Raw genomic sequence first — 24,932 nt, 5'->3', positions numbered from 1 at the left:
CGCCCCACCGGAGCCCTGGCCCCGCCCCTTCCGACCCTGGCCCCGCCTCCCGGGCCCCAAATCTGCCCCAGAGCCCGCTTTCAGGGCCCGCCTCCAATTTTCCCAAGTCCCGCCTCCCAGGACCCCTGCAACTCCTCGACCCACCCCCACCCCCGCCCACCTCCGCAAGCACCTCCGGCTGGCACCGCCTCCTGAACCCCGGCTCCCTCCCTAAGCCCCGCCTCCCAGGACCCGAGCGGCGCCTGGCCCCGCCCCAAGCCCCACCCCGGCTCCGCGCGTTGCCTCGGGCCGCCTCCCGGCGTAGCCCCGCTCCCCCCGTCTCTCGGGCAACGCAGCGGCCCCGCCCCGCCATGGCGCCTGAGGAGAGCGCTGAGGCTGCGCCCCTGCTGCGAAGTTTCGAGCGCCGCTTCCTGGCGGCGCGCGCCCTGCGCTCTTTCCCCTGGCAGGTGGGCGGTGGGGAGCGCGGAGGGCGGGCGGGTAGGGGGCGCCGGGGTCGCGGTGGGGCGGGGCTCCGGCCTCATACCCCTGCTCGCCCAGCCACGCGGCGGCCACTGCTCCCTCGTGGGTCCCGGCATCACGTCCGGTTCCCCGGGCATCGCTGGGGCCCGCGCGGGCTGGCGGCGGGGAGCAGGAGGTCCACCTAAGCACCCTTGGGCCCACCCTGCGCTCAGCCCCCAGCTCCCTCCTCCCCTGGGCCCTTCCCGCCCTCCGCTGTTTCTGCAGACCGAGTCCCACGAATTGAAGGAATGCGGGGTTTCCTCCCAACTCCTTTTTTCGCTGGGTGGGTCATGGACAGTTTGTGCCTTTTTTTAGCGAGTTATTATTCTGGCCATTGGGTAACAGCTGCTGCTGCTCATTTAAACAGCCCACGTCCTCAGGGCAGCGGGAGACCACGCTGCGTTGAACTCAGCGACCAGGTCACAGACCCCTCGGGCCTGGGTGTTCTCTTCTGTGTCAGCAGCATTGGACAAAGCCTTCTCAGAGGCAGCTGATGGAAGAGACAGGGAGGTACAAAACAGTCCAGGAAAGAGACGAAAGAGTTCACTTCCCTGCCCTGGGGACCTGCCGTTCACACAGAGGCGCATGGCCGAGGCAGCAGCTTCTTTCTGCCAAGGCCAGGGCTCTAAGGACACTGCGTCCTTTATAATCCATAATTCAAGTGCGGTGAACTCACTGGGATGACTCAGTTTGGACATGTATTCCTCCCCAGGTCTGCCCCATCTTAAGAGTGGAGTTTAGTCATTTGTGTTTCATTGACATAAACCATTTAGCATTCTGGGAGATCATTTCCCGTCAGAAAGGAATGTGTACATTTTTTAACCCCAAATTTAAACCTTCATGACAGCATCCGTTGGGCCCAATTCATATCGACTATAATTGTGCACGAGTGAGTGCTTACTCTGCACCAGTCCCATGCTAAGTGCTCACTTAGGCTCACCCACAGCACCCATGTGGTGAGAACTATTCTTACCATTGGTTTGACTAGAAAAGAAGTTGAGAGCAGCATTGGAGCACTCAGACCTGGGAGACAGACAGCCTGCTTTGAATTCTGGCCCTGCCCCACCCCACACAAGCTGTGTGACCTTGGGCAAGTGACTTTGTCTCTCTGTGCCTTCATATTCTTATTAGTAAAATGGGTGTATAATGATGCTTAACCTCATAGGGCTTTTGTCAGTATTACATGAATATGTGTTAGCTAGTATTTTTTATTCTGTCAACAAATGTTTACAGAATGCCTTCCACAAGCCAGGCACCAGGATCAGCAGAATACAGACAAAGCCCTGATTAGATGGGAGAGCCAGAGAATAAACAAGTAAATGAATAAGCAAGAAAACACGGGGAGATGATGGTGGCTGGAAAGTCAATAAAACAGGGAAATGTATCAATTTAGGAGAGTCGGGAAGGCCTTCCAAGGAGGTGACATAGGAGCTGGGACCTGAACAGTGAAGCAGCCAACCTGCCATGGGAAGGTTTCAGGTTGCCCACCAGGTGTTAATGCTGTGGCTCCCCCTGTAATTCCAATTCAGCCACGGAGCTGGTCTGTGACCCAGGCAAGGCTAAGCTGCCAGGGCTAATGCAAACCAAGAGTCTGTCTTCTGATGTTCTTTCTCTGCCTCATCCAGGTGTAACCCGGGACTTCTCAAGGTCAGGCTTTCAGCTGCCTGTGCCTTCCACATCATTTGGCCCCAGTTCCCTGGGGAGAGATCACTTAGCATTTTGCCAACATGTCCCACTGCATGTTTAATGTTCCTGTGATAATGCTCTTGAGATTTCTTTCTCTTCCCCCCTCTCTCTTTGAATAGAGCCTAGAAGAGAAATTAAGGGACTCGTCAGGTTCTGAGCTGCTGCTGGATATTTTGCAGAAGGTAAGAATCATAGAATCACTGGAACGCATCAGTGGCCTGATTTGCCCATGAAGATGTAACAGGTGCACACGTATCCTTTAAAAAGAAAGACGCTGCATCTGGGTGTGAGCACCTCAGACAGCTCCGGCTCTTTTGTTTTCTTAGATAAAGACATCAGAATATACAACAAGCTGCATGAGAGGAGGGAATCTGAGGGATGTTTTTTTAAACCATCTGCAAAGAAAGTGGAGATGACAGCTGTAGGAACATCTTCTAGCATTTGCTAGCTGCTCAGAGACTTTTTTTCTTTACGTTTAAGGGGAAAAGAAGCAGGCAAGTCTTGCCCACCCGTGTGTCTTTTCTAGTTGTGGATGGGCCCCTGCTTTTTGTAGGTGGGGTTTGGACTCTAAGGTGCATCTGGGTGCGGGTAGAGGAAGGACCACCACTCTGCCTGGCCTGTCCCACTCTGCCTGCCCCTGGCCATGTGGGTCAGGTGTACATCACACTGCATCCGGGCTCTCTACCCTTTTAAGGGTCATGAATCCTTCTGAAAACCCAAAGGTGTGGACACTACCCCAAGGAAAAAATGCTCCAGAAGAGTACATTTTGTGTACAAATGCATGGGAGTCATACACACCCCTCCAACCACTGGTCCTGTCCAAAGAGCCCAGGGTCAGAATTCCTGTCTGGAGGGTGAACCAAGAGTATCCATCTGACCACTGTGTCGAGAAGATGCAGCCAAGCTAGGGAAGATTCCCAGGAGATCCAGCAGTTCAGGACTGCGAGCTCAGACCTCTCTGAGGCCGTTGTCATGCAGTCTGCTCTGATTTTTCACCCCAAGGTTAAAACCTAACACCCGCCAAGCCCCTGAAGAGTTGTGTGGGCATTTTGTTGCCCTTGAGTAAAATCACGTCCCTCCAGTCAGCAGGTCCCATGTGACACAGCCCCTACTCTCACTGTTCCCGTCCCCTGCCCTCCCTCCCAAAATGCCAGGTGGGGGCCTGCACAAGTACCCAGCTGCCTGGAACTCGTTCCCCTGCTCTCTGCTTCTCTCGGCTTCAGCCGAAGTGTTGCCCTCAGAGCCCCCATCCCTCTCCACTACGTCCCAGGCAGAGCCCCCACCTTCCTCTCTCCTGGCCAGCGCAGCGCTCCACCCGGGGGTGTGAGCTCCAGGAGGGCAGGTGCTGAATCTGCCTTGTCATACCACTTGGAGCTCTCACCCCTTCCATGGAGCCAGACAGTCCCACATTTGTCCTCACTACAAACTCTAGTTCCTGCTGGCTGCTCTGGGAAGGGGCATGTCTTAGTCCCGCTATAACAGAACCCCACAGACTGGGTGGCTTGTGAACAACAGGAATTTATGTCTCACAGTTCTGGAGGCTGTGAAGTCCAAGATCAAGGTGCCAGGAGATTCAGTGTCCTATGTGGGCCCACTTCCTGGTCCAAAGACGCTGTCTTCTTGGCTGTATCCTCAGATGACAGAAGGGGCAAGGGAGCTCTCTGGGGTCTCTTTTATAAGGACACTAATCCCATTTATGGGGGCTTTACCCTCATAACCTAATCACGCCCCAAAGGCCCCACCTCCTGATATCATCTCAGTGGGTGTTAGAGTCAACATGTGAATGTAGGGTGGACACAAATATTCAGTCTACAGCAGGGTGTTAGCTTGAGTCCATACGCCCTATGTTCCTGCCCAGAAAGGGCATTAGAAACACTGCCATGGTCTGTGCCACTGTAGTGGAGAAATATTTTTAGGAAAGGGCTTATATATTAAACTCTTTCAGATGCATAAGGGTCACCCAGGGCCAGAATTCCAGGAATCGGATAACTGGGGTTTGCCCTGTATTCCCTTGAAGCTCATGGGAGACTTAAGGCGGAGTCTCTCCAGCAACCCACACTGTGTTCCTCGTCACAGACCGTGAAGCATCCTCTGTGCGTGAAGCATCCACCGTCAATGAAGTATGCCTGGAGCTTTCTCTCAGAGCTCATCAGAAAGGTCAGTGATGGGCACTGTCCATCTGGTAACCAGGCAGCATCTAGGACTTGGCTGGCTTTCCAAATGTGGGCTTTGCCTGTTGGAGCTCAGATCCATCCCATACTCTTTGCCTGCTCTACAGATCCCCATATAGCAGGGGGCTCCCTGGGCAACTGCTCCCAGCTGGGTTCCACCCATGAGAAGCCATGGAGGGGGGGAGGAAAGGAGGGGGCAGGGTACTTCCTCTGTGCTTTGAGGGGTCTCCAGCAGTGGCTGCATCTCCTCTGTGGTCCTGGTCCCCCATGGAACCTTCCCACTCCAACCAGGAGCCCCTGAGTGTGAGAAATGCCACCTTCTCCCACTGTGCTGCCAGCTCTCACATATCCCATTTCTCCTGCCCTGCACTACACCTCACCCTCATCCTCTCTACACCTCTCTTTGAGGTCCCCCAGCTCCCCCCACCAAGTGATCTGTATTAAGTCAATCACATCCCAAGTCTCCCCTCCAAATTTGGTGAAAATCCTCCAGCCATGTTTACAAGTCATAGTAAAAGCAAGCAGGTGGAACCTTGGTTTGATTCACGAGGGTCAACTTAATCCTCTTGCTGAAGTTCTCGCCCCGCCCGCCCCCAGCACGAAGCTATCCACACGGAGCCTTTGGACGAGCTGTACGAGGCGTTGGCGGAGATCCTGACGGCTGAGGAGCCCACCCGGTGCCACCGGAGCTACCTGCTGGTAGGATACATGCGCCCTCCTCCACACACACAGTTGATTCAGGCTCCAGTCAGCCTCATGTGGCTTCAGTCCTGACGCCTCAGCTCTGCAGTCTTAGACGAGGTCAGTTAACCTTCCTGAGCCTCGGTTTCCCCACCTGTAAACCAAGCACTTCAACAAATAACACCTGTCTTATGGGGTGACTGGTGTTAAATTAGGTAACACACATGAATTGCACAGCAGCAACCTGGCACTCAGACCTCAATAAATATTTGATGGATGGATGTTACAGGACAGCAGTCTCTCCCCACTGTCCACTGCCACCATCACCAGGCTGACCTGGTGCTTGGCCTTCTCACTGGTCACCTGGCTTCTTACCCCACAGAAGTCCATTCTACACACAACAGTTTTTGTTTTCTTTCTTCTTTAACCTTTTATTGTAAAACAAAGATACAGAAAACCATGCAAAAGAATTAGATTATCGAATTGTCGCAAGGCGGCCACCATGGTAACTACCAATCTAGCTAAGGACTTTGGCAGCCAGCCCACAAAGCCCTCATTTAACCCACCCCAGCCCTCCCTCTCTTCAGAGTAATCACTCTGAGGTCGTACCACTGCCATGTGCACCTCTGGACATAGTCTTGCCCATTAACTAGGTCTGGCTCAAAATTTCCCTTCATCCGCAGGTCCCCCCAGCTCCTTCTCTTCCTGGCGGTTTGGCCTGGACAGCTTTCCACAGGCTGGCTTTTGGTCACACACACATGGTGCTGTTCAGCTTGTTCCTCTGTCCTCTGTTCCCGAAAAATTGGCGGCTGGATTCACAGGTTCACTCGGACTCTTGTCTGTTTGACCCCTTTGGCAAGGAAATCAGCCTGGGTCCTAGAAGGCACATCATCTATTTTTTATCCTCTTCATGGTAGCACTTGTGGGTGCTTAAAGCTTAGACTCATTAATTCATTGAAGGATGCAAAAAGGTGATTTTTCTTATTTATTTATTTATTTATTTATTTCTGGCTGTGTTGGGTCTTCGTTGCTGCGCACGGGCTTTTCTCTAGTTGCAGTGAGCGGGGGCTACTCTTCATTGCGGTGTGCAGGCTTCTCATTGCGGTGGCTTCCCTTGTTGCGGAGCACAGGCTCTAGGCACACGGGCTTCAGTAGTTGTGGCACACGGGCTCAGTAGTTGTGGCACACAGTCTCAGTTGCTCCATGGCATGTGGGATCTTCCAGACCAGGGCTGGAACCCGTGTCCCCTGCATTGGCAGGCAGATTCCTAACCACTGCGCAACCAGGGAAGTCCCGGTGATTTTTCTATCATTTTGTTTTCATTCATTAGCTGGAGAAATTTTATAAGGAAATGCCTCCTTTCATCCGTATTTGGTTACCTACTGGTACAGCTGGTACAGGAAAGGCAGAATACAGACTTCTTTCCTTTTCAAGATAGTGAATTGGTTTCCTGTCATTCCCAGTAGGGGTTCAAACCATTGCAAATCGCGTTGTTACTGAAGCTCAAAATGTGCTATTTTGAGTCACTTCAAATAGGCTTCTTTTTTTTTTTTTAAGTAATTTTATTTTATTTATTTTTGGCTGTATTGGGTCTTCACTGCTGCGCATGGGCTTTCTGTAGTTGCGGCGAGCGGGGGCTACTCTTCGTTGCAGTGCGCAGGCTTCTCATTGCAGTGGCTTCTCTTGTTGTGGAGAACGGGCTCTAGGCGCACAGGCTTCAGTAGTTGTGGCACGCGGGCTCAGTAGCTGTGGCCTGCGGGCTCTAGAGCACAGGCTCAGTAGTTGTGGCGCACACGCTTAGTTGCTCCGCGGCATGTGGGATCTTCCCAGACCACGGCTCAAACCGGTATCCCCTGCACTGGCAGGCAGATTCTTAACCATTGCGCCACCAGGGAAGTCCCCTCAAATAGGCTTCTGAGTCCTTTGACATCACCTCATAGTTTTCTTACTTTAGTTTATGTCAAGCTTTTCCAGACTCATCTTGTATGTTTCCTGCCCCAGACCTGGAATCAGCCATGTCTTCAAGAAGCCCTAGTTTCTTTTAGTGGGAAATGATATTTAGAGACCACAGTCTGGGCATTAGGGATGATCATTGCTGCTGTCTAGGCCTTTCCATGGACAGAGCTAGGATATGGGTGGAGATACATATCCATACTTCTTAAGAGAAAATACCTCATGAGTCCATATTGATGTTTCTGATTCAGGATCAGAAGGGTTTTCACTCAGCCTCTTCTGCATTGGATCCCTATCTCCTTTCTTCTGCTCTGGAAATTTTGGTTCTCAAGAGCATGGGCATGATGTTAGGATATCCCCCAACTGCCTTTGGCTTATCCCATATTATTCGTGCATGCAGCGATCTCAGAACAACAGCACTAATCCCTCACACCAACTGTGGTTACTGAAAACAGCGTAAATTTTTATATGTGTCATCCTCATTCTCCCTACATAGTCATCATAGAGCCATTACATAGTATTACCACAAACTCAGCAGCTCAAAGCAACATAAATGTACTATCCTTCCAGTTCTGTAGGTCAGAAGTCTGCTGGGCTCAGCTGCTTTCTCTTCTTTGAGTCTCACAGAGCTAAAATCAGGGTGTCTGTAGGACTGGGCCCGGGGGGAGAACCATTCCGGGCCCTTCAGGTCGTTGGCACAATTGCGTTTTCTGCGGCTGCAGGAATGAGATTCCATTTCCTTCCTGGCTCTTGGCCCGGGGTTGTTCTCAGCTTCTAGGAGTCGCCCTGTCCCCCTGACTCATGGCCCCTTGATTCCAAAGCCAGCAACCACTTCAAATCCCTCCTGCCTCTTTTTCTTCTGCATCTCCCAGACATCAGCCCTGATGATTAAATGGGGCCCACCTGGATAATCCAGGATCATTTCCCCATGTCACGTTCTGTAACCTTAAATGCATCTTCGGAGTCCCTTTGCCAAGAAGCAGAGCACAATCACAGGGTCCTGGGATACAGGCAGAAACATTAGCGACCTCGTGCACATACTGTAGTCTCTTACTTTTCAGTCTCTGTATTGGTCCGTATATTGATGTCTCTGTAGCCATTTTGGTTGTCTCAAGTTCATTTTCTAGGAGGTTCTTTAAGAAGGGCTCATCGGATGGACCTTCCCGGACTTCTTGCATGTTGATAACAGATTGAGCCATTTTTGAATCTTGACTCACACCTTCTCTCCCTGAGTCTCTTAAATATATTTCTCCACTTTCTTTGGCATAAAGCATCATTGTGCAAAAGCCTGAGGATAATTTAATTTTCTTTCCCTTTTATGTCACATGCCCTTTTCTCTTAGATAGCCAAAGCATTTTTTTTCTTTAAAGTCCAGTAATTCTATTAGACTACGTCTCGAGGTTGTGATCATTCTGGGTCAGTGACCTTGGGTGTAGTGTATACTCTTTCAGTATTCATTTCAAATCTGTTTGTTTTCTCAGGAATGCTTTCTTGAATTATAATTTTTAGTATTTGTTCTTTGCTTTCGTTTCATTAAAAGTACCTAAAAATTTGTGGCTTAAACAACAGAAATTTATCATCTCACAGTTCTGGAAGCTATAAATGCAACATCAAGGTGTCGACAGAGTTGGTCCTTTCTGAGGCTGCGAGGAAATGTGCTCCGGGCCTCTCTCCTCAGCCTGCAGATGGCCGTCTTCTCCCCGCGTGTGTGTCCTAATGTCCTGTTCTTGTAAGGACACAGTCAGATTGGATTAGGGTTCCCTTATGTCCTTATTTTAACTTGATTCCCTCTATAAAGACCCCATCCTCAGGAATTCCCTGGCGGTCCAATGGTTAGGACTCCGTGCTTTCACTGCCAAAGGCAGGGGTTCAATCCCTTGTCTGGGAACTAAGATCCCGCAAGCTGCACGCTGCAGCCAAAAAAAGAGGAAAAAAAGACCTCATCTCCAAAAAAGGTCACATTTTGAGTTGCTGGGGCTTAGGACTTCAGCATATGAATTTTGGGGGGAAACGATTGAAACCATGACAATCTCTTAATTTATTTTTGATTTTTAAAATTTCGCTCCTTTTCACTTCCTGTTTCTCTTTAAGGTTTATCTGTTTTTATGTTTTGGTTTGTTGTTATGCTCATGCTTTTTTGAGTAGCCTTTATTTCTGAAATGATGTTTTCTGTTATTGTCACACATTTCTAAGTGTTTCTAGTAGCCATTCAGGCCTTGCCCCGGGGCCCTCACACCCCCACTACCGGAGCAGGCAGGTTCCCTCCTAGGCAGGCTCTGGGGTCACTGTCCTCGGGTCCGCCACATGCCCTGTTGCTTCCCTCTTCTGTCTCCACTGACACATTGAGCTCACGAGGGTTGTGTCACCTGCTCAGAACCCGCCAGTGGCTCCCCATCACATTTAGACTCAAATCCTAATTCCTTATGTGATCCATGCCTGCCCTGGTTGCTGGATTAATTCTCTCTCCCTGTTTCTGCCTAGCCCTCCGGGAACTCTGTCACGCTCTCCGAGAGCACGGCCATTATTTCCCACGGCACCACGGGCCTGGTCACGTGGAACGCCGCGCTCTACCTGGCGGAGTGGGCCATGGAGAACCCAGCGGGCTTTGCTCACAGGTGACCTGGGGGTGCAGGGCTGGGCACCAGGGAGGTTTGCCACAGGGGCGTCACAGACACAGCCGCTTCTCCCCGTCATGCAGGACTGTCTTAGAGCTTGGCAGTGGAGCCGGCCTCACGGGCCTGGCCATTTGCAAGATGTGCCGGCCCAGAGCATACGTCTTCAGCGACTGTCACAGCCATGTCCTCGAGCAGCTCCAAGGGAACGTCCTTCTCAACGGCCTGTCATTGGAGCCAAATGTCACCGCCCCGGCCCAGCACCCAGGACACGACACCGCCGATGCAGAGAGCCCCCGGGTGACGGTGGCCCGGGTGGACTGGGACGTTGTGACGGCCCCTCAGCTTGCTGCCTTCCAGCCGGACATCGTCATTGCTGCAGGTACCGCCCAGCTCAGGCCACTGGAGTGTGGCCTCCCTGAAGCTCCACCTGGCTTTCAGTGCTGGGAAGGGGACGGTGAGCGCTGCCTGGTGGGAGGAATGATGGGATTTGGGTCGTGTGGGCCTCCAGGGTGACATCAAAGCACAGAGCGTGCCTCTTGGGTGCCCTAAAGCCACAGCCCTCCCATTTGAGACAGTGGCTATGCCTACTGCCACGCTAATGGTCCATCCTATAAAGGAACCAGCTCTTCCCAGCAAGGCCTGCGATGAACAGAACCGGCCCCAGGGCGCCAGACTAAGGTGACCAGTCTTAGCCAGGCCCCAACCCAGCGGACAGACTTCACGTCCCTCTCCAGCAGCCTGAGGGAGGCCTCTCAGTTGCCATCCAGAACCTAAATGAATAGGCCAGAGCAGCCCCACAAAGCAAGGGAGCTTAGCTGGCCCCACCTACACCCCGTCTTCAGATGGGGGCAGAAGTGGCCACAGCAGCCTTCCTTTCAGGACCACAAAGAACGGCATGATCCTGATTCCTCTGCGTGCCCTGGGCCAGGCCGAGGGTCGGGGAAGGAGCTCTGGGTGCCCCCACCTCTGTCAGCACCTGCTTCCTTCTCCGTGCACACTTGTGTGTCCCTGAGGCCGAGGGCTCTGCCTGTGTATCTCTGTCCTAGGTCCTCAAAACGAGTCCCACAAGGAGGGACCACCCACTCTGGTGCAAGGATGGGACCCTTGAGGGAAGGGGCATATGGTGTGGGCACCAACGGGCCCGTTGCCCTCCACGGTGCTCACCCAGCCCCATCTGGCCGCTGGTACTGTGCTCTGGCCTGGCCATGGCCCTGAGACCCAGGCCCAGAGCGGCTGGAGCACAGAGGCTAAGCAGCTCACCCCTGCAGGCCCGGCTGGTGGGCGGGAGGGGGCTTGTCCCCCACAGGAAGGAAACGAGAAGTCGGAGGCAGTCAGAGTTTGCTTCATTCAGCATCTTCTAAACAGGCCATAGGCAGAGAATTGATTTTTTCTTTTAAAGGAACACCAGTGAGCCCTGGATATTTTTCACATGTTGCAGTGTCTTTCAGCAGCTTTTTTTCTCTGCTAAGGGTTTTTTTTACCCCCGTAATTTTCTTACCGTCCAACAGCACGAACCTAATAGAACTGCTGCTTTCCAGGCCTTCACCCTGCTGCCCATGTCGGCACAACCCAGAGGCCTCCATCCTGGGGTCCTGGAGGAGCCCCTTCCAGTAACCTGGGGTTTTCATCGCAGATGTGCTGTATTGCCCAGAAACTGTCCTCTCCCTGGTCGGGGTCCTGCAGAAGCTCTCTGCCTGCCAGAAGGACCAGCGGGCTCCTGACGCCTACGTTGCCTTCACCATCCGCAACCCGGAGACGTGTCAGCTGTTCACCACGGAGCTGGGTGAGCCCCGGGCCCCTGGCCGGGCTGCTGACTCTGAGGGGCTGCCACCCAGGCCTGCAGGGCCACTGCACTGGCCGCACACAGGACTCCAGGAAGGCAGAAGTCAGGAAAGTAAAAGAATGGGGCCCTGGAGACAAGCCAGGAAGCCCCAGACCACAATGTGCTGAGCCAACGACCCCCCACCCTCCGCCCAGGAGGTCAGCAGAGGAGCCAGGGCCAGGGAGTTGGTGCTCTGGGGAGGAGATGGCTGACGCGGTGATCTCAGAAGTCTGAGACCAGCAGTCCTACTGTGTGTTTAGGGCAGGTTTTGATAGGCTTCAGGCCTCAGTTTTCTTGCCTGTAAAACGGAAAGGATGGTGGATGCCAGCTGGTATCAGGGTAGATGAGTTCTGGCCACACAGCAGTCAGGTGCAGGCTCTGGAGGTGGGTCCCAGGTGGAGCTGGGCCACCCCTCTCCAGGTCCTCATTCATTGTACAGCAGAAACATCCACCTCAGAGGTGGAACAGGGCTGGCACGAAGGGTGTGCTCGGGAAAACGGCAGCTGCTGTTACTAGATCAAGCGCACAGTAAATGGAAGAGTGAGGGATGCTTTAGAGAAGGGGGTGGGGTCTGCCTGAGTTGGCACTGCTGCAGGCGGGCACTGTTCTCAGACCTGACCCGCGTCAGCCCCTCTAGCACCTGGGGCAGGGGGGCGGGGTGCTGCCATCCTCTGTCTTACCCGTGAAAACACCGGGGTGCAGGGCAACTGAGTAATCACCCAGGCACCCATGGACTGAAGCCAGGCAGCCGGCTCCCACTCTCCATCCCCCCACCCCATGACCCCCACCCTGCAATCCCCACCACGAGCCAGGCCTGATCAGGGTTTCCTACACATGACCGGGCAGCAGTGCAGAGCCCTACGCTTGCCCCAAACCCCCACCCCCCAAGCAAAGCTCTCCCACAGCTGCCTCTGCCAACAGAGAGGACCAGCGCCCACCCCTGTACAGCGTGTCCCACTGACTGACGGGGTGTTCGGCCTCAAAAACTAACGAAGTCCTTCTTCAGATGCTTATGTGAAAAAATATCCACTCTGTATTTTAAGAAAGCTGAGTGCTAAACAGCATATACAGTATAAACTCATTTTTTTAAGCTCATTTTTATTAAAAAAAAAATAATTGTCATGTTAATACACATATGGGGAAACTCCATACACACCAATTAACATTATTATTAACATGTTATACCTAGACGGCAGTATCATGACACTTACACACTGTATGACTAGTATTTCATGCTTATAAATACTAATTTTTCATTCCTAAAAAACTGATGACAAAACAGTTCTTGCCAGGGGCTCATCAGACATCTGTGCTTACACAGAGGACGTGAGCCCCTCTGATGCAGGTCCAGCCTCTGCAGGCACCAGGCTGAGCAGTCAGGCAGACGTGGGTTCAAACCTCAGCTCCTACTGAGCTGTGCCCGGTAATGGGATGGAGGACCCAGATGGGGCCATGACTTTCCAGGAATGCACACGGCCCAGTGGGCAGACGCGGCAAACCTGGCTGCTGTGAGCTGCTTACAAATGGGATTCCTGGTCCCACCCCTGGAGGCTGATTCCAGGTGTCTGGATGGGGCCTGGAAATCTGTAGTCTGTACTCCCCCCACCCCCAGGCCTGTCCCAAAGCCCCACACTGATAGGGTGGTGTCCCATCCCCAAACCCCACATCCTGAGACGCATATGTTCTGTCTCCAGGCCGGGCTGGGATCCCGTGGGAAGAAGTGCCTCGTCACGACCAGAAACTGTTTCCCTACGAAGAGCACTCAGAGATGGCAATTCTGAAACTAATGCTGTAGATTTAAAAATGGTTTTGAAGAATAATGTGAAAATTAAATCACTGTCCTGGAAAGAATCTGATAAAACTTCCACTGGACTTGAATGTTTGAAGAATGTTAAATTCTGAATCGGGAACCACAAACTGTTCTAATAAAATATAAGCTGTTCAAGCGTGTAGGTACCCCTCTCTGCCAGCTGGCTTAGTTCTTAAGAAAATCACCATAAATCAGAAATGAAATTTTTGGCTCAGAGATAAGCATTTCATTTGCGCAAATAAAAACAAACACATACCAAGTATGTTTCCCCCAACCTGGACGCACATCCCTCGCAGAGCCAAGCCCGCTGCACACGTGGCACATCTGACTGCCCTTGCAGGGCGGTGGGCTGCAAAGTCTGTTTTCAAGGCAGGAATCAAAATATTAGGGACACGACCAAGCAATGCTGGGAAAGGCAGACACCAGGAGACAAAACAAGGATGCAGAGATGTTCAAGATGACACAAATATCAGAAAGGTCATAAACTGGGGGAAAGAAAGACTCATAAGACAGGAAGAGAAGAAAGAGAAGGGATTCAGATCCTCCAAAGATGAAAGCAGGCTGAGCCAGCTTCCTGGGCGACAAAAACTCCTGATTGTTAAAAGTAACTTCATTCCCCAGGCAGTGCCCACTGCCAGCCTTTCAGCTGCCATCCACCAGGAGGCGCTGCTCTGCAGAGTTTGCCCAGGGACTGGCCAGCAGTGGCAGCTGTGAGGAGGGGAGTGGGCCAGCTCCTGGGGAGGAAGATGAAAGGTAAGGAGGGGTGAGTGTCAGCGTGACGGTCTCTCCATGACGTCGAGCACAGGACACCTCAGGAGTTTCAGTCGTTGGCCCGAGGAGTCACGTGTCCGTAATCAAAGGGAGCACTGTCTGCTTCCAGCTCTCATCCCAGCGAAGCTGCTCTGACTCCCGGAGGTTCTTGCAGAACTGGTTCAGTTTGCCAGCAGGATCAGGAAACTTTGAGAAAAGCATCTAGAAGACCAGAACTTACCTCATCACTGCTTCCTGCCCCCACCCCAGGTTCCACCCCGAGCTGCCCCTCCTCCTTCCCAGCAGCCCAGGCTCCTGCTGCACCCCAAGCCCAGCTGCCGGGCCAGTCATTCTGCCAAAACCCTCCCTCCTTCACCACACTTCCAGAACCACCACCAGTGTCCTGGGGTCTCCAGCGGGACTCCCGCTCTGGCCCAGCTTCCACACCAGGCCTGGCTAACTAACCCTTCTCAACAGCTCTGACCCCAATGTCCCTGACCCAGCAAGCCCCCTCCCTCACCAGGCGCAGGGGAGCCTTCATGGCCCAGCTATGCTCTATCTCCTGCTCTGCTCCGACCTGATGGCACAGCCAAGCTGCAGTGTTCACCATCCACACCCCATGCTCTGCCGGCAGCCCCCCGCCTCTGCCTCTGCAATGCTCTGCTGTTCCTTCTACCAAGAGCTGGCCTCTACCCAGCACTGTCCTGCCCACGTGCTGAGAACTAGGTGATGCCTGTGTTTTTTCCAACTCTGCTAAACTAAGGTGTCTGCAGACGCCAGCCTGTGGGCTACATGCGGCCCTCCGCCTGTCTTTGTAAATAAAGTTTTATTGGAACACAGCCACACCCCTTCATCCACAGATTGTGGATGCTTTCACGTTACAACAGAGTTGAGTAGTTCTGACAAGAGACTATGGCAAAGTCTAAAATGTTTTTTTTCTGGGCCTTTCCAAAGTCTCTTGCCCTTGGTCTCAATGATCAAGAATGATGACGTGTTACTTTTTGTAATTTGTAGTAAGAAATAAGAATCCTTTGAAGATGCCCACCCATCTCATAAGGCCGGCCCAGGAAGCTCCCTCGCTCCTCACTCTCCCTTCTCAGATCCAATCACCCCCTAAACAGCACACGGTCCACCTGGCTCTAGCATCACTGTGTGGTGTGAGCTCCGTAAACCCAGATGGCAGGCGGGGCGAGCCCTGATCCCCCCGGGGCCCAATGGGGCCCAGCCTCTGAGACCGCTGCTCGCTCACCCAGACACAGCCTAGGGCCACCCACCCAGCTGCAGGAACAAGGAATCTCCAAAACCCTGCAAGCCGCAGTGTGGGAGCAGACACGCTACCTGCAGCTGAGCTGCCAGCTCCTCTGAGTCCTCGAAGACCAGGCCATTTTCCTCGTGTTTCACAAGCTCGTGTAAGCTGCAGAGAGAATGGGGGGAGGTCTGAGAGCTGCCTGGAGGAGATACAGAACCCAAGCTGCCCACCTGCTCCCCCGCAACTCCACCCACCCGCAGGCTAAGCTGGAGGCAGGAACAGCCAGTCTGGTTTCAGGAAGCCTGTTCTTAGATTTGGCGTCTGAATAGAAAAAAGAACTGGCAGGATACACATTAAAAATCCAAACCAATTTGGGGAAGGAGGGACAGTAAAGGGGTATTTGGACTTTTTGTGCTACATGCTCTCTTCAGTGAGAACGTTCTTGGTAAGTTCTGCCTTTTTTTTCTTAATTCCACAGCAGAGAAACCAGGTAAAAGGCAACCCTGCTGGAGGCAGGCTCAGAGGTGATCAGGGGGTTGATCCCAACACGATCTGAACTCGGGGTCCAACATCCTGGATTTCCCATTCAGAAGCTGGCTCCTCAGCTCATGGTGGGGCCACTGTTTCTAGAACCTTTTCTAACACCATCGTCTCCAAATGCCCTCTCCTGCCCATCTTTGCCAGGAAGAGCGGAGACAGAAATACACTCATTCAACTGATTCGAACCCAACTACATGAGCTCAAACTAAAGGGACAGAGAGAGAAATAAGTCCATGTGAGTTGTACGGGCAATTCCAGCCACCATTCCACCCTGTGAGCACAAGCCCCCAAGTAGAGTACTTAAGACTCCAATTTTTATTCAACATGAGCTCTAACTAGAAGCCACCCTGTCTGGTGGGGCACAGCCCACCCACAGGGACCAGAGGGCTCCTGCTCCCTATGGGTGGCAGAGCTGCACAGATGGGGAGGTGGAGCCCTCCAGGGAGCTCTCCCGGGCAATTCTGCTGGTTCCCCCCCAGCTGCTGATTTGAGAACCTAACCCTGGGAGGACTGGGTTTCCGCTCCTACCACTGGAAGTTCACGGCGCACACAGGCAAGCAGCACCCGAACATGTCCACCACCTTCATGGGCAGGTCCAGGCCACTGGAGGACCGGTGCAGGCAGACGCCCAGGTCCGCAGACCCTGCAGGGCGAGGGTGAGGGGGCCATCAGCTCTGGCTATATGCCCGGTGACCACACATCCTGCAGGACTGTGGACCGAGGCCTGCGGGGAGGAGTGGAAAGGGGGTAATAAAGGCCCCAACCCCGCGTACGACTGCCTGGGGTTGGCCGAGCAGCCTGGCAGGAGGCAGGGACACGGAGGTGCTTCCCACCTGCCGCTCCTGGCCTCTCGGCCCTTTCTGAAAACTACCTGCCCTGTCACCAGTGTTTTTCTTTAAACTGACCCCCTTTTTCTCCTTAACCACGCTGTATTTTAAAAGAAGCCACAGCAATGATTGTTTAATGGGTTCTGAGTTTCTGCTTGGGGTGATGAAAATGTTTTGGCAAGAGACAGTGGCGGTGACTGCAAAACACTGTTGAGTGTAATTAATGGCATTGAACTGCATACACTTAAAAATGGAAAAATGGTTAAAATGGCAAATTTTGTTATGTGTATTTTATGACAATAATTAGAAAAAGAACCCAAAGCAGACCCAACAGAAAACCAGCTGTCGCTGTGAAGATAAAGCCAAGGAAGCAACCTCACATCACTCAGTGCTGCTGGAGCTCCTGCCTACAAAAAGGCTCCCCGCCTCCCACTCCGGAGACAGCTTAGTGGCTGCTGAGACCTATCAGCCAATAAGCCCTCCCCGAGGGGTCAACAAAGCAAGAGAAGGGAGGGCGGCCCCTCCTCACTGGGAGAGTCCACACTGTTTACCTCGTGGTCTCTGTACCTCCCAGACTTGGGAATTGGCCCCAACCCAAGCCCCGCCCAGCCCTTCTGCCCAGGGGAAGAGCAGGATGAGTGGAGGGCGTGGAGGCCAAGAGCACTCGGAAGTAACCCTGGCAAACAGGCAGGGAGGAGGTGGCACACCAGGAAACAGCCTCATTCTCCAGGAGTCCAGCCAGGGCCCATCCCAGCCTGAGACCTACAAGTGTAGGGCCCCTGAGCAGACCATGGCTTGAAATCATTAAAGGGTTAAAAAAGCAAAGAATATGCAAAAGAACCTGGTAAAACATTCACTATCTGGCCCTCTTCAGAAAAACTCTGTCCCCTGCCCTCAGGTATTCCCTTATAAACCCCCGCCCTCAGGTATTCCCTTATAAACCCCCGCCCTCCCCCTGCAGGCCTCTTACCTAGAAGCAAGGGGTAGTCCTCGGCCTCCAGCCATGGGGTACAGACCTGGATGTGCTGGAAATGCTTCTGGCAGATGAGGTGGCTGTAATACTCCTTCAGAGGCCCTTTGCCTTACAGAGAAAACCAGAGTCACTGCACTGGGCCCACATCTGGCCCTGTTCCCCAGCCCCAGGCCTGAGAAGCCCCTCCAAGGGCGTGAGCAGAAGGCCCACCGGCAGCAGCTCCAATCAGGCCCCTGTCCAGGCCCCTTCCAGAAACGACCCCCAAGGGGTGTGCACCTGGACTGCTGAGGCCATGGCCGTTCCCCCAGCAGGCCTTGGGCTGGGAACACAGCCAGGATAAACTCTGGCCGGGCACCAGAGTGCCCACCAGTACAGCTTCTCACACAGACTGCCCCTGTGCCCCGCCCAGATCCCCAGGTGGCACAGCATGAGCAGTGGGCTCCTGCCGCCCCTGGGCGTCCAAGGGCCTGGAGGAGAGGAGCGTCCAAGGTGGGGCAGCTGGCTGAGGACCCTCCTCCTCCAACCAAACCTCCTCTGCCTCTCTTTGGAAACACTTTGACATTGGACAGTGGACTCTCATTTTTTAAAAAAAAAGATGCTTGGAAACTCAGTATCTCTGAGGTCACGCTATCTGAGACTGAAGTCTAGACTCCATGCCCTGCCACGAAGCCCTTCTGAGCCTCAGCCTCCCCCTGTCAAGCTGGTGTAGAAAACCATACATCAGAGAGTTGGGGTGAGAATTAACGAGACAACAAACATCACAGGCCTGACATGCCTCCACTGCCCCGTTTAATACGGGAACAGGGATGGTCCCAGGTGGATACCTGTTATGACACAGACCAGAGGAGGGAGCCTTTCTCCATCGTCGATCAGCTGTTCGAACTCTGTGTTTAGGAAAATAAATATATGATAACCAAGCTCATGTAGTCGGGTGAGTGAGGGGCTGATGAGAGGGGATGGGGGAGAGGAGGAGGGGGCACTGCTCCCAACCATGCAATCCCTTCTCCTGGAGGTGGCAGTTCAGAGCTAGGCTGGTCACTCGCTGACCCAAACGGGGACTCACGCCTGCCACCTCCACCCAGCGGCCCTGGCCCTGGGGTCAGGAACACTCTGCCGAGGACATCACGCAAGGCCAGGTGAGCATCCCGCAGCTCAGGAGCCCCCGACAAGCCCAGCTCCTGATCACAGCCATACACCTACTTTCTAATGCTGCCAACAAGATGGAGAAGTCTTCATCCTCTACGGGAAAAGAGAACCGAGTGTCACGGGCCAGTTTCTAGATGCCTCCCCCACCCAGCTCAATGTGCTCCCCTTTCTCATCGAGGCCCCGAATACGTGTGGGGTGCAGGCCTGGCAGCGGCGAGAACACAGGCTCAGCCAGGTGCCCCTACGAGCCCCAAGTGCCCGGGCGAGTCCTGAGACCTGTCCAGCTCGTGCTGCTGACCAGAAGGGCCGGCCGCCCGGGAAGGCGGGTCACCGTTCCACTCTGGGCATCCCGCTCCGTGAAGGCCGACCTCTCCATGCCCGGGTCCGAGGGTTCTGAGCTGAAGGAGCAGAGAGAGCCCGTGAGCTGCCACAGAGCAGGCCCTTGGGCCTGAGAAACGGCCATTCTGCCACCAGAGTGAGGCCCGCAGGCTCCCAGTTGTCGGGGTGCAGCCACGTCAGAGCCACCAGGCGGCCCTACCACCCAAGGCCTGGGTACAGACCTGCACCTTGCTTTGTCTCTTATCTGTATTTATGTGTTGCTAGGTGCTGAGGTCGCAACAGCAGACAAGGCCGACTCAGCCCCTGCCTTCACGGGGCCTTACTGTTCTAATCATCCCCTAGACTTAAGATGAGGACGCTGTGACCCCTCCAACTGCCCCCACGTTACTGAGAGGAACAAAGACCAGCTGTATGGAGAGCCGCTCAGAAGGGCTCTCCTTACCCCTGGGACACGCCCAGAGAACACACAGGTGCACAGACACCGCCACGCGGTCAGGAACCACTGGCAGGAGGGTAAGGACACCCACAGCCTAGTACAGGGCAAACGCTTCCTTAAAGAGCCAAAGAGTAAACACGGTAGGCTTTGGGGAGCCATACGGTCTCCGTCGCAAAGCCCAGCTCTGCTCTTGTAGTGTGGAACCAGCCGCAGACAACATGTAAATGAATGAACGTGCTGTGTTCCAATAAAACTTTATTTACAGAAACAGGCAGCAGGCCTGCAGCCATAGTTTGCCATCCCCTGGATTAGATCTCCAGGTCAGCAGCGAGCATAAAACAAGGCAGCTGAAAGCTGAAGACAGCAGACTTACCAGGCCCTGAATGCAGAGTAGGTGCGGCTCAGCTTCATAAAGAGCTGGTGTTGCAGGTCCAAAGGCGTCTCTTTAAAGAAAGATGCTGGCTTGTCGTAGACGGTCACAGCTCTGCAATGAGATCATTGGGGGGCTCTAGGGAGGGGCGAAGAAAGGCCTAAGGAACATAAGACCCAGAAGTATCCAAAAGAAGAAGGGTGCTTAGGTATCCAAGTCTCAACAATAAGCTTTAGAATTACTTGGAGAACCACAGAGAGAATTTCTAACATGAACACTTCCTGGACCATCTGGCTGGCTGGGAAAAGAAACTCTAGCTTCCTCCTCCCTCAGCCTCCTCAAACCAGTAACCACCTCCCGGAACCCTGGGAGCTCCCAATGCCTTGCAACATGACACAGCAGCTGGGAGTCAACGGCGCTGGAAGGGACCCCTCGCCTCCCGAGGCCCCTACTTGATGCCCCAGTTCTCTGCCAGGTCTTCCCGCATCGCATTGGTCACACACAGGTTCAGGTGGGACAGGCGTCCGCAGAGTTTCTCATACCTGAAAAGACGTATCAGTGGTCAGCCCAGAGCTCTCTGGGCCAGGAACCACCACCCCAACCCCATGGGACTCGACACCTTCTGATACAGAAGAGGCCGCAGAGCTGGGATCTCCCACATCAGGTCACTGGCGAGGCACCTTCCCCGTGTCTGCACTGAGTTCTACCGCCTGTACTATTATTTCCCTCACACCTTTCTTTAGATTGCTTTTCAGCTTAAATACAATTACTTTCAAGAGAAACCATATATCACTACAGAATGGAAAATCCAGTCTCTCTTGCCATAAAATGAAGGAGAAATACAATAAAATCTTGTTATTAAATCTCAGCCACACTGCACTATTCCCTGCAAAGGCTGTGGGGCTGAGGCTCGCTCCCAATGTGTTACAAAGGGAGTTTAGCAAATGCTAGAAAGGCGTTATCAACAGATTAGCTCCAAACTGAGACTTGAGCCCCGGTGACAGGGCAGGACTGAAAAAGAACTGGAAATGAACAGGGTTATTTCACGTGTGTAGGTACCATGGCCTGTTCCTCACTCAGGATGCAGAGAAAGCTCTGGAGTTGGACTGCCTGGGATGGAACTTTGGAGCTCACACGTATTAGCTGTGTGGCAAGTGACATGAGGGCTCTCAGCTTCGGTTTCCTGGTTTGTAAAAAGACAGCTATCACAGGACACCCTTGCTGGGCAGCACTGGAGTCTGAATGGGATAAAGGCTTGGCCTGAGGCCTGGCATGCAGCAAGCGCTCACTGATTGCTGCTGTGACCACCACCCACGAATGACCCATCAGGGGAAACGCCACAGCCGGCCAATGGCTTGAGGCTGCAAGTCCACACCGAGGCAGATGGTATAACTCGGACTCAGAACACAACATTGCTTCCTCCTCCAGGTCCAACCTGCTCCCAAGGCCCTTCTTCCCTCTCCCTGTCTCATCAGCTGCAGCAGACTGTGACCCACGTCCCCGTCTGCCAGCAGCAGTCCCCAGTTTCCATTTGGGTATCTGGTATGGGTGCACCTGGGACCCCAGCTCTCCAGTGGAGCACTTGTCCCAAGCCTGAGACAACGGGGTACTGAAGCCCCCCAGGCTCAGAGGGAGTCAGAGGACGCCAGGTGAGCAGGAGCCAACCACAGGCCTGCTCTCTCCACTGAGCCTGGTGGGGTGGGGATGAGAGCGAGGGGCTCCCAGAGCCTGAGAAACACCTCTGGAGGAAGTGTGGAGAGACATGAGAGGGGTCCTGAGGACACCATTTTTGAGCTCAAAGTCAGCCATTTCTCAGGACTTTTCAGTTTCATGGGCCAACAAATGCCCTCCTTTGCTCAGGCCTGTTTCTATCACTTGTCACCAGCGTCAGCCCAACTCCCCAGCCTTGCCCTCACCCCCACAGGGCACACGGGAATCAGCTTCCCCGGGTCTCCGCACTGGCCCTTCTTCCCACCACAGTTTGGGGACGATGTCGGCACCCTCATCCCAGACTCTCACCACTTGGCCAGCAGAACAAGGGGGTGGCCGGGGCCGTGCACCAGACCCATAATGGAGTAGCCGTAGTTGTGCCAGTCGATGACGAGCTTGCTCCCGCAGAGGCAGCCTGCAAACCAGCACACGGCAATGGCGGGCAGGCCCGGAGGGTTCTGGGAAAGAGAGACTTGAAGGAAGAGAAGGAAACCAGACCACGGTCGAGGATAAACCAAGCAAAAATAAAGTACATGGCAAAGAGTCAATTATCTTTACAGAGCTCTTGATAATCGATAAGCAGAAGAAAGACCCTCTTCCTCACCAAGAGGTATAAACAGTCATAAAAGAAAATTGACCAATCTGAGAAGTCCAAGATCACTGATACTCAAGGAAACAAAAAATACTCAAGGAACAAGGAGGTACCATTTTTCACCTATCAGAATGGAAACTCTAAAACACCTAATGATACCTGGTGGTGGTGAGGATGGGGGGAAGAGGCCTCCCTGTTAGGTGGGGGATAAATTGACCCAACCTTACTCTAGGACTATCCAGTAACACGTCACAACATTTTAAAAGTGCATGGACTCTGACCAAGCACTTCCCGTCCTAGGAATTTATCCCAAGGAAGAAACTGAACCCATGCAAAAGACTTATGTTCACTGATACTCTCCACCATACAATTTTAAAAGTAAAGGGCTTCCCTGGTGGTGCAGTGGTTGAGAATCCACCTGCCAATGCAGGGGACACGGGTTCGAGCCCTGGTCCAGGAAGATCCCACATGCTGCAGAGCAACTAAGCCCGTGCGCCACAACTACTGAGCCTGCGCTCTAGAGCCCGTAGAGCCCATGCTCCACAACGAGAAGCCACCGCGATGAGAAGCCCACACACTGCAACGAAGAGTAGCCCCCGCTCGCCGCAACTAGAGAAAGCCCACGAGCAGCAATGAAGACCCAATGCAGCCAAAAATAAAGAAATATAAATAAATAAAATTTTTTTTTAATTTTTAAGTAAAAAAATCAGGAAGAATCTGAGTGCTCATTAAGATGAGACTAAACAAATACATTAGGATACATCTCATATCAGGACACAATACAGTCAATTAAAAGAAGGAGCTTCTCTACGTTAAGAAGCAGTGAAGGTAAGAGTCTAAGAGTGGAACTCCAGAACTAGAGTGACAACCTGGTTCAAATCCTGACTCCAGCACTTCCTAGCTGTGTGACAATGGGTTACTTACAGAACCTCTCTGGGTCTAGGTTTCCTCATCTCTAAGTGTAGGTAACACAAGAACCTACTTCTCAGGATTGTTGTGAAGAATTAAATGAGATAATGCATGTAAAACACTTAGATATGTAACAAGTACAAAATAAGACTACCTGTAAAACACTGAAAAACAGAAGGGATGAGTACCATAAATAGAATGGACACATACCATAGGCTCCTACTCATGTTTTTAAAAGTTTATACACACACATGTGAATATGCAATTTATTTACCAATCTGTACATTTTTTTAAACTGGAAAGTAAGGAAAACTGTTAAAACAGTGGTTCTCACAGCAGGAAGTGGAGCTGACACGTACCTGGAGAAAGATGTAAGCTGCTGGCTTCCTGCACATCAACTTCCACAGCAAGTGCACTGCCTGAAACACAACTTTGACTCCATACTGGAGAACGTGGGGCCCAACTGCAAGTCAGAAAACAACCATCACTAGTAAAGGAGTTCTTGGCGATTTGCAGATCCCCCCACCCCGTGCTCCCCGCCCTCCCCCCCCACACACACACAGATTCCGAGAAATCGGGAGTTGACTGCTTCCTACCTGCAAGTCTCTGAAGTTCTGTCAGCCTCACAATCCGAATTCTGTCGCTCTGCAAGAGCTCATCGTGGGGTTTGGAGGCTGAAAAGAATGTCCCTTTTAATGTGCTGGAGAAGATGATCTAATTTAAAGTCAGATGATCCCCGCCCCACAGGCTGCAGAGGGGAGAGTGTTTTGGAACCTCTCTGTTCCTCAGTAGCCAGAACAGAGAATGAGGCCAGTTCTTGTCCAGATTCCACCTGACCACCCACAGAGGGAGGGCTGGAATCTTAGCCATTTTTACTTAGCACAATGCCTGGCACATAGTAGGCACTCAAGCTGACCTAGGTTCCCTGGACGGTGGAATTATCACACCATAGGGAGACCCCTAGGAAGTCTCACTCCAGCCCCTCACCCTGGGGTAGCAGACTCTAAACAGGGACCAGAAGCAACCAGTGCTATTCCTTCTTTCCCCTGACATGGGATAGAGCTACCTTTTAAAGATGTCAAAGTGGGGGAAGATGGAGGAGCGGACACCCCTGCCCCCGCACACTGAGGGAAAACCGCGGGACATCCTGCGAAAAGGAAACATTGCCTGCGTGCAGAGTTCTGCGCTGAGGGTGAGGAACGGAGAGGAGACAAGTTGCCTGTCGGCTCAGACACTGCCTGACAGAAGCCTCAGAGATGTGCTTACCAGCACTTGCCCTGGGGTCACACCCACCCGGGTTCCAGTACATCTTTCCACTTACTAGGAGTAAGTGAGACTATGCACTGAGTTCATTTAGCTTAGCGCAGTCCTGGCATATGGCAGGCGCTCGATTAATGCTGACTGTTCCTAGAGACCCACCCAGCAGAGGCTGGGCAGAAACCTGGCAACCGCTGTCCAGGCCACAACCCGGCTCGTCCAATCTCGGAGAGCTGCCCGACGGAGGAGAGGGAAAAGGGGCGTCCTCGCCTCGGCCCCCGTGGGGCGGTCAAAGCCGAGGGTCAAAGGCTGAGAAAGCAGCCTCCCTCCCAGGCCCCCGAGCACTCACTGCAGAACCCCAAGAAGGTCACGGAGAAGCCGCGCTTGGCCAAGGACAGTGCGTGGTACTGCATGCGGGGACTGCGGCCCACGTCGCCCAGCACCACGACAATCACGTGGCGGGCCGCGCGCCCCCACCGCCAGCGCTTCCACGCCACCAGCAGCAGCAGCGGCAGGGCCAGCGCCAGCGCCAGCAGTGCCACGCAGGAAGCCGCCATCTTGGCGGGCCGGCAACCATCACGTGACCGCGCTCCCGCCG

The 24,932-nt window shown here is 53.2% G+C and overlaps 2 protein-coding genes across 8 annotated transcripts; one reads left to right on the top strand and one right to left on the bottom strand.

The window, feature by feature from the left end:
* The first annotated feature begins 334 nt into the window (after positions 1 to 334).
* EEF2KMT (eukaryotic elongation factor 2 lysine methyltransferase) lies at positions 335 to 13,366 on the top strand. Of its 6 annotated transcripts, none has more exons than XM_036826548.1 (8): positions 335 to 446; positions 2,304 to 2,366; positions 4,261 to 4,341; positions 4,953 to 5,054; positions 9,471 to 9,604; positions 9,688 to 9,983; positions 11,238 to 11,387; positions 13,121 to 13,366. In XM_036826548.1, the coding sequence occupies exons 1-8, from the start codon at positions 351 to 353 to the stop codon at positions 13,219 to 13,221; spliced, it is 1,023 nt and encodes a 340-aa protein (XP_036682443.1). In that variant the 5' UTR covers positions 335 to 350; the 3' UTR covers positions 13,222 to 13,366. The 6 variants fall into 6 exon arrangements, with proteins under 6 accessions (XP_036682443.1, XP_036682439.1, XP_036682440.1 ...); XM_036826544.1 differs by having other exon boundaries at positions 11,143 to 11,584; positions 13,121 to 13,352; XM_036826545.1 differs by having other exon boundaries at positions 11,143 to 11,387; positions 13,121 to 13,335.
* A 74-nt stretch (positions 13,367 to 13,440) lies between these two features.
* On the bottom strand, positions 13,441 to 24,900 carry ALG1 (ALG1 chitobiosyldiphosphodolichol beta-mannosyltransferase). 2 transcript variants are annotated; one of them, XM_036826552.1, is made up of 13 exons: positions 24,684 to 24,900; positions 23,674 to 23,751; positions 23,437 to 23,540; positions 21,886 to 22,034; positions 20,319 to 20,408; positions 19,870 to 19,980; positions 18,998 to 19,119; positions 18,776 to 18,814; positions 18,400 to 18,459; positions 17,573 to 17,683; positions 16,304 to 16,418; positions 15,325 to 15,400; positions 13,441 to 13,594 (listed from the first exon to the last, which is right to left on the bottom strand). In XM_036826552.1, the coding sequence occupies exons 1-13, from the start codon at positions 24,889 to 24,891 to the stop codon at positions 13,463 to 13,465; spliced, it is 1,395 nt and encodes a 464-aa protein (XP_036682447.1). In that variant the 5' UTR covers positions 24,892 to 24,900; the 3' UTR covers positions 13,441 to 13,462. The 2 variants fall into 2 exon arrangements, with proteins under 2 accessions (XP_036682447.1, XP_036682446.1); XM_036826551.1 differs by lacking the exon at positions 13,441 to 13,594 and adding an exon at positions 14,044 to 14,208.
* Positions 24,901 to 24,932: the final 32 nt, after the last annotated feature.

This window comes from Balaenoptera musculus, chromosome 15 (assembly GCF_009873245.2).
Source record: "Balaenoptera musculus isolate JJ_BM4_2016_0621 chromosome 15, mBalMus1.pri.v3, whole genome shotgun sequence".
NCBI classification, from domain to species: domain Eukaryota; kingdom Metazoa; phylum Chordata; class Mammalia; order Artiodactyla; family Balaenopteridae; genus Balaenoptera; species Balaenoptera musculus.
The sequence above is the reverse complement of the archived record's forward strand: the minus strand, read 5'-3'. Positions and strand labels throughout refer to the sequence as shown.

Coding starts and splice junctions, on each gene's coding strand:
- EEF2KMT (XM_036826544.1), top strand. CDS start 351: ATGGCGCCTGAGGAGAGCGCTGAGGCTGCGCCCCTGCTGCGAAGTTTC. Junction 2,367..4,260: donor TGCTGGATATTTTGCAGAAG/GTAAGAATCATA, acceptor TCCTCGTCACAG/ACCGTGAAGCATCCTCTGTG. Junction 4,342..4,952: donor TCTCAGAGCTCATCAGAAAG/GTCAGTGATGGG, acceptor GCCCGCCCCCAG/CACGAAGCTATCCACACGGA.
- ALG1 (XM_036826552.1), bottom strand. CDS start 24,891: ATGGCGGCTTCCTGCGTGGCACTGCTGGCGCTGGCGCTGGCCCTGCCG. Junction 18,815..18,997: donor CAGCAGCACGAGCTGGACAG/GTCTCAGGACTC, acceptor CTTTTCCCGTAG/AGGATGAAGACTTCTCCATC. Junction 17,684..18,399: donor TCTGGTCTGTGTCATAACAG/GTATCCACCTGG, acceptor TTTCTCTGTAAG/GCAAAGGGCCTCTGAAGGAG.